This window comes from Colius striatus, chromosome 15 (assembly GCF_028858725.1).
Source record: "Colius striatus isolate bColStr4 chromosome 15, bColStr4.1.hap1, whole genome shotgun sequence".
Taxonomy (NCBI): domain Eukaryota; kingdom Metazoa; phylum Chordata; class Aves; order Coliiformes; family Coliidae; genus Colius; species Colius striatus.
The window spans coordinates 21902290-21916750 of record NC_084773.1 but is presented as its reverse complement, the minus strand read 5'-3'; the positions used below and the strand labels follow the sequence as shown (position 1 = coordinate 21916750).

At 44.9% G+C, this 14461-nt stretch overlaps 1 protein-coding gene across 3 annotated transcripts in view; it reads left to right on the top strand.

Annotated features, from left to right (window-relative positions):
* Window positions 1-582: 582 nt before the first annotated feature.
* RAD18 (RAD18 E3 ubiquitin protein ligase) overlaps window positions 583-14461 on the top strand; it is a 43114-nt gene continuing 29235 nt past the window's right edge. For all 3 annotated transcript variants that reach the window (XM_062008387.1, XM_062008386.1, XM_062008388.1), the window contains exons 1-6: window positions 583-701; window positions 1046-1127; window positions 3824-3885; window positions 5296-5366; window positions 11068-11423; window positions 13494-13593. In XM_062008387.1, the coding sequence (XP_061864371.1) occupies window positions 648-701; window positions 1046-1127; window positions 3824-3885; window positions 5296-5366; window positions 11068-11423; window positions 13494-13593 (725 nt within the window). In that variant the 5' untranslated portion in view covers window positions 583-647. The remainder of the gene's footprint in view (window positions 702-1045; window positions 1128-3823; window positions 3886-5295; window positions 5367-11067; window positions 11424-13493; window positions 13594-14461) is intronic.

The following is a 14461-nucleotide window of genomic DNA, read 5'->3' as shown; positions in this document are numbered from 1 at the left end:
CCCACAAGTGTCCATGGGGGTTCCGTGGAGTCACTGCCGTTGTTTCAGCCACAGGGTTCTGAGGCAACTTCCACAGGTGCATGACAAAGGGGAGAGGAACGTATTGAAAATGCCTGGCAGACGCATTTGGGGCTGAAAAATTGTTTCAGGTGGTATTCAACCACATCATATGGTTAGAAAAGGAAAATGGGATGTGTGATGGCTGTGACGGGCAGTTCGCAGCTCCGACAGGCGGCTCCAGGGCCGGGCGCTGAGGCTGCGGCACGGGGCGCTGCGGGAGCACCTCACGCTGCTGGGGCAGCGGCCGGGGGCGGCCGGGCCCGCCGCGGCTCCCTGACACCGATGCGGGAGCGACGAGCGGCGGGCTCGGGGCTGGGCCGCGACTCGCCCGCTGTGCGCGCCGGAGGCCGCTGCCCGGGGCCGGCAACAGAGACGACAGCGACGGCTGCCCGCGGCCCCGGCCCCGGCCCCGGCCCCGGCCCCGGCCTCGGCCTCGGCCCCGGCCCCGGCCCCCCGCGCGGACTACAGCTCCCGGCAGCCGCGGCGCGGCCGGAAGCGCGGCCCAGTGCCGGCGCGCGGGGCTCCGCGCGGGGGATTTGGACTCGCCGCCGGCCGGGCCGAGCCGAGCCGGGCCGAGCTGAGCCGCCATGGCGCTGCCGCTGCCCGAGCCGCCCTGGCCGCACAGCCTCTCCCCGCTGAAGGTGCGTGAGGCGCGGCGGGCGGGCGGGACGGCAGCCGGGCTGTCTGTGAGCCGGGGAAGCATCCGGCAGGGTGGCCCGGCCTGAGGCCGAGCCGCGCCGGCTCCGCAGCTGCCGCAGCCCCGCGGGGTGCGCGGGCGGCGGGCCCGGGAGGCGGCGCGGGGCAGGTCCTTCGCGGCCGGGCCCGGCCGGCAGCAGCCCCCGGGGAGCGGGGCTCCGGGCGCCACGGCCCGCTCTGCCCGCGGGAGCTGGCGCTGGGCTGGGCGGAGACGCGGGGCCGGGTCGGGGGTCTGTCGGCGTTCGCGCGTCCCGCCGCGGCTGTTGCTGACCGCCACTTGCCGTTGCAGGCGGTGGATGACTTGTTGCGCTGTGGGATTTGCTTCGATTACTTCAGCATCGCGATGATCATCCCGCAGTGCTCGCACAACTGTAAGTACGGCGTGAGGAGCGCGGTGGCTGCGCCCGCGGGGCTCGCTCACCACGTCCCGCTGCCTTTGTACCAACGTCACGGGTACACTGAGAGTTCAACGCGAAGCTGTGCCTTCCTTTCCGTTGACAATCCGTGCCTCTTGCCCTGCGGGTAACGGATTTTAAGGAGGGTCAGTTAATACATCGCTGTTGACTTGGTGGTTGCAGTTTAAACTGAGTCTTCGTAAAACTGGCACAGGATCAGCAGTTTTTACTAAAACTGCTTCAGTAGGAGCCAAGTCAATGGGAAATTTGTGATGAGGCCGTTCTGTCCACTCTGTGACTTTGTGGAATTTAGAATTAGTGTGTTTCAGGTAAGTGCCCCGTGCCATACGTTTTGCGAGCACAGAGGTAGCAGTGGGGAGTGTGCTGGGCCCTGTGACTCCATCAAAGCTGGACTTTCCGTTGATTAAGGCAGATAGGTAGGGCTGAAGAAGGTTTGAATGAATGATTTGGCCTTCATACATCTTTCCCAGCAAATGCAAGGCTGGAGTGTGACCTCGTGGGTCCTGTAGGCTAGCAAAATCCTTTTGCACCTGAGCCGAGTGACAAAACTGTTGAAAAACGGCCTCAAAAAAGAGTTTTCTCCTTTAGAGTTCAAGACAAGCCATCATTTGACTGTGTATAGTTTACTGACATGTAGAGCAGAGGTTACCAGTCATTGATTTCCTTTATGAAACACTTAGCTCTTTGGTGGTGGCTTAGCCAGCGAGGACATTTGCCTCTGAGGAGCTACTTTGGATGAAGGCTGTGGAGCAGCCAGCAGCCTTTCCTCATACAATTACGTTTGCAACCTTCTGACAGCACAAACACATGTCATCTGGATTAATGCATTTAAACACCACCTATTCCTACAATTATTTGTTTAAATATCTCTCATAACATCTTGAGGGTGGAACAAATGTGAAGCTGTATGACAGGGAGCGTTCAGTGCAATGAGCTAACATTTTCCATGCTGCTGTGTGCCTCGGGCTGATATCTGCTGGAATGTAGTAGCAAAGCAGGTCACTGAAAGTCAGATTAGGGGAAAGTACATTGCCTTTTCTCACTTTAAAATAAATGCTCATAATTGTTTTGTTCAACAGCTATAGCACTTCCCCTTCCCTACATGAAGGAGGACATTGTAGTTTGCCAGTGAAATTGAATCTAGCTTGGCAAAACTATCCCCATTGAAAAGAGCATGTCTGTGGTGGGGCACAGGGAATTCTCTGGAGTAGCTGGTGTTGCAGCCTGTCTGTGACACGGCTGGGTCCACAGGCCCCTGACGTTGGAAAGAATTTGTCTACCTTCTTTTTGTTTAACATGTTACACACTTAATTCCCCCTCTGCAAACTGCAGCAAACCTTTGTTTTGTACAGCTGGGGCTGAGGCTTCTAACCAGTTTGGTAGATGTGGGTTTACAGGTGGGTTTGGTCTGTCAGTGCAGAAGTGGAAGTGGACTTTGTAGCCCCATTTCATTCTTGCTGGATATGCTGCCTACAGCAGACAGAGGCCTGTTTTGTCACCTGTAAATGGCAGGCTGAGACCTGGGCTATGGCAAGGCTGTCTCTCCAATAGGAAGAGGAGTTGAGTTGGAGAGAAGGGACCGGGGACAGAGAATTGTGAGGTTCTCATCGTCTGTGCGTGGGCCCAGAGCTGACCCTAGGCCCAAACATCGAAGCTAAGAGCTTGTGGGCTTTGTTGTCCTCAGGCACACTTCAGCTGCCCCGGCTGTGGACAGCGATGGTTGCAAACAGGGTCAGTGCTGTTGCTGAAGGTGATTGGGTGTCAGTGTTGGGATCTTACAGATGAGTCTGTAAGTTGATTCATACTCTTACAGTTAATTCCATTTCTTTATGGATTTCTCCTGCCAAATCATATCTTACTATATAATGGAGTTTTTGAGTGTTTAGATGGATTTGGTTCTAAGTGTTGAATTAGTGAATCTGATACTGCTGCTTTTCAAGCTCCTTGCAATATTTCTGCTGAGGTGGCTGTTGCCAAGTGTGTGAAGTGCTGAGACTCTGACATATAGTTATCTGGTAACTGAATGTTGCTGGAGAGTGGTGAAACGTTTCATATCTTGGAGTGGTTATAAAGACTCACAGATAAGTAGAGAAAGTGGAATCACTTCCAGAATTTACTGTGACAAAATGAAACTTATGTCACATGTCACCAAAAAGTCTCTGTAAGCATCCTGTGGTGATGATATTAATGTTAATGTTCCAGTGCTGTTTCCCATCCTTTTTAGCCTTTTCAGGTTGGTATTGTTTTGGAAAGAGGAAGAAGCAACTGGGAGAAAGAGAAGACAGTTTGGGGCTTTGAAAGGAGATCAAAGTGGGCCAATGCTCATCACGTAAAAGAAAAAGTAGCAGGGGGGAGTGAGCAGTGCAAGCACCCTGCTTTTAGTGGTGGAAGTAGACTAGGGTTTTCTTGTCCTGTGTTAAAGAAGCAAAAGTAAATATCTGTGTTTGACAGAGGGACAGAGATTAAGCATTGAAAGATGCTCACATAAAATACAGGGTTTTTTTTAACTTGGTGGAAAAATGGTGTATTTTCAGTACTGGTGTATTGTGGAACAGTTTGCATATATTGTACAAAAAGACAACAAACTGGTAAGGATGTGAACTGCACTTGGAAGAAAGCCTGTTTAAAAATGGCATGTTTCCTTTTTCCAGATTGTTCCCTCTGTATACGCAAGTTTTTGTCCTACAAAACTCAGTGTCCAATGTGCTGTGTGGTAAGTGTTTTTCTTTTGCTCAGCTTGTTTTTTGTTTATTTTTTTGGTGAATCTCAGACTCTTTTCCCTTTGAACTATGCTAAATAATTAATTCTGGACATATATTATTACCTTTTCTTTCGGTGAACAGCTCTTTGGACAAAGTGTGGAATTCTCTTCTTGTCACAGCTACTCTTCTGTCAGCATAGGCAGAAGTAGATGGAGCATCAAAGCTGGGTTTTGCCTCAGAGCTGTGCATAGAGTCCGTCACAAAACTTTTCACATTGCCCCCAAATTTGTTAAAACACACCATGATTTAAAACACGAGGGCTGAAATTTAAGCACTTCATTTTTCTGTGATTGAGTGGTCTCACTTCATCTTTCAAGAAGTTTTTAGAAGTGTCAACAGACCACCTAGTCCTAAAACTCACTGACTGTAGCCTTGGTGAGGATGAGAGGACCAGGGAGAAGAGGAGTTTGCCAAGAGAGTGACGTTAAATGTGCAGAGCACTGGAGGCAGGTTTGGTCTGCTCTGCAGGCGGGTGGTTGTTAGGACTTGACTTGGAGGCCTTTTTTGATTAAAGAGCACAAAATGCAATTTATTCCAGACCTTAATCTAACTTTCCATCTTAAGCCAATTGGGCTTTATTGAACTCCTAAAAATGGCAGCCTGCCTGAAAACAATGAATGGGGCTTCAGCAATATTGACAAAATAGAGTAATTTTCTTCTGTGTTTCTAAAGCATGAACCAGACTAGACTTTTCAAGACTGGAAAACAGATCTCTTTGAAGCTTTGCCGGTTTTTAAGCATTCATGCAAGTGCAGGCTGCTTGGTGGAGTACATTTTACTACCTCCTTCTTAAAAAGAACAGGTATTGATATGGGCAAGGCTCATAAAAGCTTTGCAAAAGAGAAGAGCTGAGAGAGTCAGCTGGAGAGATAAAAATCAGAAATTGTGTAAAATGAATTAATTGAATGTGCAAAGCCATCTCATAGTTCACATTTTCATTCCACAATCAGAAGATTAACATTTCCCTTCATTGGTTTCCATGCGTTGTTGCTTGAGGTTCTTATCGCATTCATGAGACCCTTGCTTTGGTTCTCAACATAATGAGAACTGAGCTACAATAAAGCGTGGCTGGAGACTGGGTACACTGTGTATTGCTGCTTTGGCTTTATGCTTCATTTTTATCTGTTACCTATAACTTCCCAGACTTGGAGTTCTCAGGCAATTATTTTCTTGGAAAAGGTGTTTACGTGTTATGCATCTTCTGCCATGTAGCAATTTAGCTGGGGGGTAGCTGAGGCAGTGATCCAAGAAACAAGTTATTGATCACTTGAACATTTTCTAGGTACTTGTTATTTTCACTGCATTTGAATGTTTGCTTTTTTCTTTCTTTTTCCTATTTTGTTTCTTTCTCTTTTTAACAGGCAGTCTCAGAATCGGACCTGAAAAATAACCGGACGCTGGATGACCTCGTGAAGAGCTTTAATTCTGCAAGGTACACTGTGATGTTATGAGTACTCTCTCTGGTTTGGCAGCTGAAAAGACAGGTGACTTACTCTGTGTGACCAGGCCAGGAGTCCTTGTCAAGGAGTAGTTTGAGGATTGAGGGGGAAAGACTGCAGTGTCACAGAAGTGTTGTCAAAGATGCATGGAAAAGTCTGTTAGTTTGATGGCTGAAGGTCACTTTCCCCTCAGGTGTTGTGTGGAGGTTGTGTAAGCTTACTTTGGTTTTGCTTCTGGTTAGCTGCATTCTAAGTCACAGTCTCTTCCAACACGTAACAAATGTGTCAGGATTCTATGGGAAAAACAGTGGTAATAAGGTTTTTCTTCTAAGATCCTTCGTACGTGCACTGGGGAAACTCTGAACAGAAAGGTTTTGTCCAGTGGTAATGGTCAACTTGCAAGGGAATTTTCTTGGTGAAGTCATTGGATGGGAAAAATGTAGGTACTGAGGGACCACAGATGAGAGCTTTCGTGGACAAGAGAAGTAACGGAGTATTGTACTTCCACCTGGATTTTGGTATTTGCTCTCCTGTTCATTTTTAATTAATCTTTGGTCTCCTCATCCCTTTGAAAGGCAGGAGCACAGAATAAGCATGACCTGGTAGATGCTTACCACAGTAGACAGAGGATTTTTCTTGCATTATCTCTGTTTTCATTAGGGGCAGCTCGGTGATTTGCTACATAATTCATAAGTATTCCTGTGGGAGACAAATACAGGATCATATTTTTCTCTGCAATGTACTTGGAGCTTGAACTCGATAAGATTGTTGGCTTTGTGAGCGATAGGAAGCGTAGTTCAGTTTATGACTTTGTTTCTTGAGAGAGTTTCTCCATGATGAAGAGCTAATCTTCTGTATGACCACTGTTAGATTGAATTGATTTTACTTGAAGAATGGAAATTCTACAGCTCCACTATTTTAGCTTGAACTCTGTCTTTGGTGTTTCCTAGTGATAAATGGATTACTATTTTTTTGGTAATGTCTAATTTTGTAGGGAACAAATATTGCTGACTTGGATCCATTATGATATTGAATCTTAAACGTTCATTTTTTCTGGCTGCTTTAATGGTTCAGTATAAATCTTACCAGAGTAGTTTAATGTTTCCTTTTGTGACTTGGAGTTCAATCAATTTCTCAACGTGACGTGAGATCAATAAGACAAAAACGGTGGTGTCCTGTCCTGCACCAGGTGGGGGTGAGGTGGGAGGAAGGCAGCGCAGGGTCTTACGTGCTGTGCCTGTCCTTAAACTTCAGTACGTTGTTGGTTTCTGCACTGATGATGTGGTACACGACAAATCTTCTGTCTGCTCCAGTCCTCTCAATCTGTGTTGTTTCCTTTTGCCCTCCCCCAAACAAACTCGAGGTCCAGGGATTGATTTTTGAAACATGCTGAGCTCTTCACGTCCATCCCGACTTGACTTTGAGCCCCAGGTAGTTTATGAAAATTAGGCCTTAAATCTTCTCAGTATTTCACCAAATGCAAACACATTTCTTAAGTCAGGCCTGTAGGGGAAGAAAATGTTAATGTTGGTAGTACTTAGCAAAGTAAAAGCTGTGCTCCAAGGTCAGTGTGTGCGTGGAATGGAAATCATTCTAAACAGACCGGAGCGCTGATCCCATTTATACTTCTGCTCAGCGTTTAGCTTGTGCACAAGTGTTTGCAGCGTTGGAACCTTCCTGGCCATTTGTGCTCAGTGAGTGTTGCTTTGGGAGCCTTGCTTTCTCCCTGTGGAAGTGGTGGACTCTGATGTTTCCCAGTAAAACTGGTGGTGTTGTGTCGTACACCATAGCCCATTAATGTTACAATCAGTGTGAAAGGGTAGAGAAGCAGTTTTGAACAGGCTTTAGTAGGCCTGAATTCACATTGCCCTGCTCTTGTGTTTAGATGCACAGAAAGATCCTGAGCAGTGAAGGAGTTCAGGATGTGCATTCAATGATGCCCATAGGGTTCTGTCAGGGGAGAGCGACCTCTGCTCAGGTTCTGTCTGCTGCTTGTGCTGACCTTTGCAGGCAGAGTTCATCACTGACCAGACCAAGAGAGCAAGATGCAGAGTGCTGTTTGTACCAGCTTTCCTTTATGAACAGTATATTTAGCAGTTGCAATGAGGGCAGTGTCTTCAAAAATAATAAGTGTAAACTTTTGGGATTATTTTGAAATGATTTTTTTTGTCCTCTAATAAAGAGAATGTTTTGCTAAAAATTGTCAGTTTCTGCATCCCTTGGCTAGAAAATTTAGCAAGAGAAATCAGAGTTAGTCTTGCATAAGTGGAAAACTAGTCCTTGCTGAAAATGATCTGTACTTTTCAAGAACAGGGAAGAAAAACATGTTTTTACTTTCAAGTTTGTATCTTAGTTTTCTGATCAGGTTTACTTGACAGCTACTGAGTCAGAGGAATAAACACATCTACTCTGAGAGCTGGAGAGAGCAGGTCGTGTCATTTCTGAACTTCCAGGAGGAATGTAGAAAGAATTGCAAGGAGGAAAATAATGCTGAGGACTGCATGCAAAACACAGTTTTTTGGAAGTTCTGTTGTGCCGAGGTTTACCCGTCAGCTGGGCTTCTCCATCAACTGCATGCTGTCTCTTGACTCTGCTGCCTGTCTGAATGATGGATGAATCTTCTAGTCCAGTCATGCCCATCCAAATCACTGCAGTAACAACTGTCAGAGTGTCTGGGACTATTAATTCACTGGTGTTGAGGGAGAGGAGTGAGAGCCCAGGGTTGTGCCGGGAGTGCCTGTGGTGCTCTGGCTCTTCTGTATGGAGGGTGCCAGGGTTTGGGGGGCACCTGGGTTTGGGGTGCCAGTAAGCAGGGCCACTAGATGTCATCACATGGCCAGTGAAGCCTCTCAGCAGGCCCAAAATACCACATTCTGGGAAAAGCCAGTCTGGGACTCTTCATTCCTCTTTTGAATTTACTACTAGCATTTTCTATATTTTCCCACCAAAAGAAAAAGGCTTACAGAGGTTTCATGTGTGCTTTGGCAAACAAGTTCTCCCATTCTTATCCTAGTGTTCTTCCCACTGATTCTCTGCCAAGATCAGATCCCTTTGGAAAATCTATTTGTAAATCTTTGTCCTTCAATACGAGGAAACAAACCCTTATGATTATGTGTAGACTAATGGCATAATTAAAGCAACCTTTATGATCAGATTATCTTTAGGATAGATTTGGGGGTTTGTGCTGTTTTTCAGCATCTCTCTTGTTTTATACCAGATGATATTGTGAGACAAATGTTATTACAGAATCTGAAATTTCTGTTCAGAACATTCTGGCTGCCTTCAACTTGCATTTGAGGTGAGGTGGCCTTCTGTTTGGGTAGCCTGTCTTGTCAGCTCTGGAGCAACTCTCCCAAGTGCACAAGTCTGTTGTTTCCTACAGAGCTGCTGAGTGTTGCACTCTGAGCCTTGTGCTGTGTCTGCCGCATGCTGCTTCTGGCCACTGAGCTGCCTTCTTCCCTTCAGCCTTTGCTGGAGCTGCTCAGCTGCCCCATGCCTGGGTTTGCAGTCTGTTCAGAGCTGAGCCTACCTGCAATTGTGTTTTGGCCTGGTAGCCTTCCTGAGGGACAGATCAGACTACTCAAGTTTCTGCTTTGGAGAATTCGAGGTACTATAAGCTGTACTTTTGTGACACTTCCTGACAAAGAAGTGTTAGAAAGTGATGCACAAATCAGCCCTAAGTCTGGTGAAAAAATAAACTGATGTGAAGTTTGAGTTTTAGAGCACTGTCAGAGAACACTGAGAAATCTGTTTGAGCTAGTGAACGTGTCGTGTGGAAAAATAACCAGATGCAATTGGTGGTTGCCAACAGTAGAATGTGTTTCTTTGGCAAGAGGAGGAGCTCTCAAAAGCAACAGAAAATACACTGAGAATACGAGGGAGATTTGTGTTCTCTAGATGGAGACAGTGAGTGTAGACAATTGGCTAATTGTTCAGAAATCTTTGCCTTTTGAGGCTGTATCGTTCTTTATTTTATGGAAGAAGTAAACTGATGGCAAGTGATTGCATTTATGGATCTGTTTTATATTTTCTGAGCCACGCAGAATTTAGCTTGCTGGCCTTTAGTGTAAAAATGATTGCTTGAAAGCCAAACCTCCATTAGCTGCTTTAGTGGTGGGCTGCCTGTTTGAAAACCAGGGGGAGTCTGAAGAACCAGATGTTTTTACATAACCAAAAGATAAATTCCTTGTTCAAAAGGGGAAAAGATGTGTAAAGTACATCTTTGATAGAACACCCAGCTGCATCCTTTTGAGGACTAAACTTACACTTAAGCTATTAAGAATAAAAGGCAACTATTTTGTTCACATTTGAACCTGACTGTAGAATATAATCACCTGTGATGTGACAAGTCTTCTGAGGCTGTAGGTTGTTACCTTTCAGTTGAAGAATGCTGTGCGTTTATCTACAATCAAATGAGATACTTTGTCTTCCAATTATCACAATGTGCTGTCAGACCTTTCTGATACTTCTGGACAAAACAAACTCCTCTGAGTTGCAAATGGGGGGCAGGAGTGGGACAGGACTGTGTGAAGGCACACTGTTTATGTTCCCATTAAGTAGCTCCCAAGTTCCCTGTGAAATTGATCTGATGCCAACAGTAGCTGGAGCACTCTGTGTCTCTGTCGAGGGAGGAATTAACCTCCTTAGAAACTTCCAGTCCATATCTAGGCATCAGCAGACAGAAAAACATAGTTTTGCTGCCACACTTAATTGCGCTTGATTGCACTGCAGAAAGTCGGAGAGTCTTGGGACAGATGTGAATTGCCACTGACAGATGTGGTCACTACATCCAGTAATCCAGGACGCTTGAACTCCAGATCAGGCTTCTGAATCTGGCCTGAGTATGAGTGCTGCAGAGCACTGGCTGTGCGTGGTCACTCCCCAGGAACTTATCATAAACTAGTGTAATTGTGGGGTTAACTGGTGACTTACATGGGCTTGTTTTTAAAAGATGTATGTACAGATGGTTCTTAGTTATTCTTCTTCTACTGAGTAGTGCAGTGTGGATCAGAGAGGTGCAGGCACAGGGTGAGTGAGGCACCCTGAGTGTTGGAGACTGGAGCGGGCTGTTCTTGAGGATGCTTGTGTTTTCCCCTTATTTTATATGAGAAAAGAGTGGAGGGTTTGTGCTCTTTGATCACTGATGAAACGTGACTGGAATAGCTGGAGTTGCCTGACAGTATGCAGTTATCACTTGATGGGATTCTGCTCAGCTGGGTGGGCAGCGAGCAGCTGTGATAAGGAGACCCACAATAAAGAAGGACAGAAAGAATATAGTAATGCTTTCTACTAAGGCCTTTGATCTTAGGAGCTTCTGTCACAGCTATGTGACACGGTGCTTGAAGTACTCTGACTTGAAAGTTTTCATCTACCATCTTCAAGTACGGGGAAACTTTTTGTTCTTTACTGTGTTGTGTGTGGTGAGAGGCATTCTGCTACATTTGCAAAATGTAGTTTATTTTGTTTGAAAATCTGGAAGATAACTCAGATTCTGTAGAGCATGGTGAGGCTCAGCTGGTGTGCTCCTGGTTTTGGTGGGCTAGCCAGCTCCCAAAGGCAGCCTGTGAGCAAGGGGGAGAGGGAGATAGAAATGGAGGAAAAGCTCCATCTTTTTTTCATCCTTGTTTCTTCTCAAAGGAAAAACTAGATCTATCTGATGGAGCTAACTGGGTGTTATCTTCTGGATGCTTCCAGGCAGCAGCTGTTCCAGTTGGTCTTGGATACTCCACAGATTCCATCTCCACTGGCTGATGGCAGGCATTCAGCTGGCAAAAGCCACGTTAGGAGTCCTGTGCCTTGGCCAGTTATAAAAGAAGAAGCGCCAGTGATTGACAGTTTCTTGAGAAAGGAGAAAGTCTGCACCTCAACAAAGGCAGATGGCCTGACAGAAACAGATCAGAGGGTTTTCAAAACCGAGGAGCACGATAACCTTTACAGCAGTTCTGCAGAGGCTGATGGTAAAGGCCATAAAGTGGAATCACAACAGAGCACCGAGTGCACGAAAAACCACGACAAGCCTTCGACATCTGCAGTAAAAGTGATCAAGAAGGGTGAGATGCTCAGTTTTGGTTTTGTCCTGCCTGGGCAAACCCCCAAGCCCAGGGTTGTGGTTGGCTGTATGCATTGCAGTACCTTCAGAATGTGGCACTTGCCTCCTTTGTTGTGCTGTTCTGAGCTCCCCGTCGCACAGGACTCTGCTCCGCTCAGATTCCCGCGGACGTGGGATGGCTCCGCCACAACCATGTTCTTGATGAGGATGCTTGGGTGGACTCCAGGGAACTAAATGGAGTTCAATGCTTAGAGATTCCTTTGCTTTGAGTAACAACTCCAAAACACAATGGTTGCACAACAGACTTAGTAAAAGATGAAGTCATTTTCTCCCTCTCCTTAATGACTAAGCAGACAACACCGATGTTCATTTTGTTCTCAGACCCTTAAGTAACCAGCAGCAAGGTATTTTATAACGTGTGTGTTATTTGAGGAGTGCATCCACAAAGTGATCATGGCTTTAGTTTTGTTAATATCCCTATTCATGCACTCTCCAGAAGAAAGTAATCTGCATTGTTCTTCTGTAAACCTGTGTTGTTAAGATTAGTTTATTCTGAAGCATGAAAAGGCCCATTTATACTGATCAACTAGACTTAGTTTCTCTTAGTTTTGACACAATGGCAGCCACCCTATTGACCCAACTAAAAGCCTAAATTAAAATAAAAGACCACATAGCAGTACACCACTGATTCTTACTAGCTCCTATTTATCTGTTCTTTTGTTGAACAATTTAGTCAGCTAGAGCTCTGAAGTTGGTGTGCATTTATTAGCTGGGTAAATGCTGCATAAAGATGTAACACAGAGAGAAAAGCAGCCATATGAAACTGCCATCAACTTAGCCAGAGGTTACATTTCCTAGTTTTATGTTTCAGACTTACTTGCACTACTCATTTAAACCTCATATGGCATTTATGTTCTGGAGCAATACAAATTGTTTCCCATTTTATGACCTTATTAAAGCCTCACTTGTGTTACATTGGAATTATCTTCACACATGCAAAGTAGTTAGTCAAACAATACAAATGAAAAACTTGAATGCTGAAGCAATCTGGGTAAGTAGTATTTGTTCCTGTGTTAAGAAGTGGAATGCTAACTGCAAATACAATGACAGGCTGCTCAGAGCTATTGTGTTGTGTTACTGTCCCAGCTTTTTTTTTTGTTTTAACCTTTGACTAGAAAATGATGTCATGGGAGCCAGGAATTGCAAGCAGTGTTACCAGATAACTCACAGTTACCAGAGAACTCTCAAATTCCCACAACATTTCACAGTGTTTCTCTGTTTTGTCTCTTAAATCAAAACCAACTTCCTTCATGGTAACACAGGGGATGTCAGTTCAGGAATCCCTTTCTCATATGGTTCATTCAGCCTTAGCCTTTTGTTTTAGACATTATGTGTTTGCTGTAGACGAGGTCTGTGGTTTTTGACGGTCTTTACAGGGAATATTTCTAGGTGGTTCTTGAAAATATGGTGCAAGGAGAACTCTGAAGTGGGTGGGACTATGCTATAGGACATTTGTGAGCCTCTCAACCCAAGTGGTGTAATCTAGTTGTCTGTGCTAAGGAGTGAGTATGAGGCATGGCTGGATGATAGGCATGTCCTGTGAGGCCAAGTTAGCTCATGTGTTGACAGCCATAAATTGGGAACATTATGTTAATAGGAACAAAATTTGTGCTGTACTATTATCAAAATGAAGCAGCTTCATTTATTTAGGAGGGAAACACCTCAAAAGTGAAAAACATGAGTAGGAGAATATGCTTATGTTCCTATCAGTCTCTAGGTTTCTGTGTAGTAGGAATGTCATTCCAGGTTTTTATTAGAGACCTCGTTCCATCTGACTGCAGAGAAGATGAGAGCCATTCTAATATTACACAGAAAGGGAACTAAGTGTTCTGGAATGAAACTGAGAGCTAAAAATGAAGATCCTGGATGGACATGCCACATCTTTAAAAAAAGTGAAATCTGGGATTCTGGATTTTCATTTTTTTTCAATCAACAATTAGTTTTTCAGATGCAAACGTTTGCTCTTTGCTGTAACATACACTCTAGTGAATTCCTTCTCCCTTGCTTTCAGTGGAATGCCCTGTTTGTGAGGTTGCTATTCCAGAGCAATATATAAACAAGCATCTGGATAGCTGCTTGATAAGAGAAGAGAAGAAGGACAGCCTCAGAAGGTAAGAAACAACTTTAAGAACTTTCACATGCACATGGTCATTTTTCTGTTGAAATTAAAAAGTACTGCTTGTTGGGTTATAGCACAGCACACTGTTGGTTACTGCTGGTTTCTAGGTTACCTGCTGTATAGATCACTCTAAAATAACTATGTAAATACCATGGTGGTGATTTTGCCCTCTGAAGTGTATCACCAGCAGAAGTACCTTTTGGCTTTTAGTGGCAAGAAAACACTGGACAACATTTGAAAGAATTCAGCCTGGAAAGTGAAGCTTAGTCTGTACATGATGCTCACCACGTGGCAACTCACTAGCATTAAAACTCCTCGGATAACACTTATTCCCACTCTTCACTTGGTGAATGAGTTGCATCCCTCGATTAAAATGGGCCAAAAGACAATTGCTTCACTAGCTGCCAAGTTAAAAGTTGCACCTTGCTCTGCTCACTGGTTCTTTGCAAGTTGTCCCAGTCAAGGTTGTTTCTGTAAGATCTCACTTTTCAGAAAACTAACACATGCCTTTGACTTTATGCTTCTGCCCTAGAATTTGTCACAGCCTCCACGTTCACATCAGAAGTATACACTTCAGTTTGTTTTACTTGCTAGCATAGATTCAGGCCATTATTTCTAACTGGTCAGGCTTGAGAGCTGTGACTTCTACTGCATGCAGTTTTACTGCCTGCTTGTATTCCCAGTTCCTCTGAACCTTGAATTGGAAAGTCATGTCGAAGCTGATATTGTACTTAGAATGCAGGCTTTAAGCTAAAGGACTTTGAAGATGAATAAATGGTAAATTAATATGGAAATCTGATGTTACACTTTAATTTTTCTTGGGGAGATTTTTAGTGTTTATTCTGTTCCAATGAATGGAA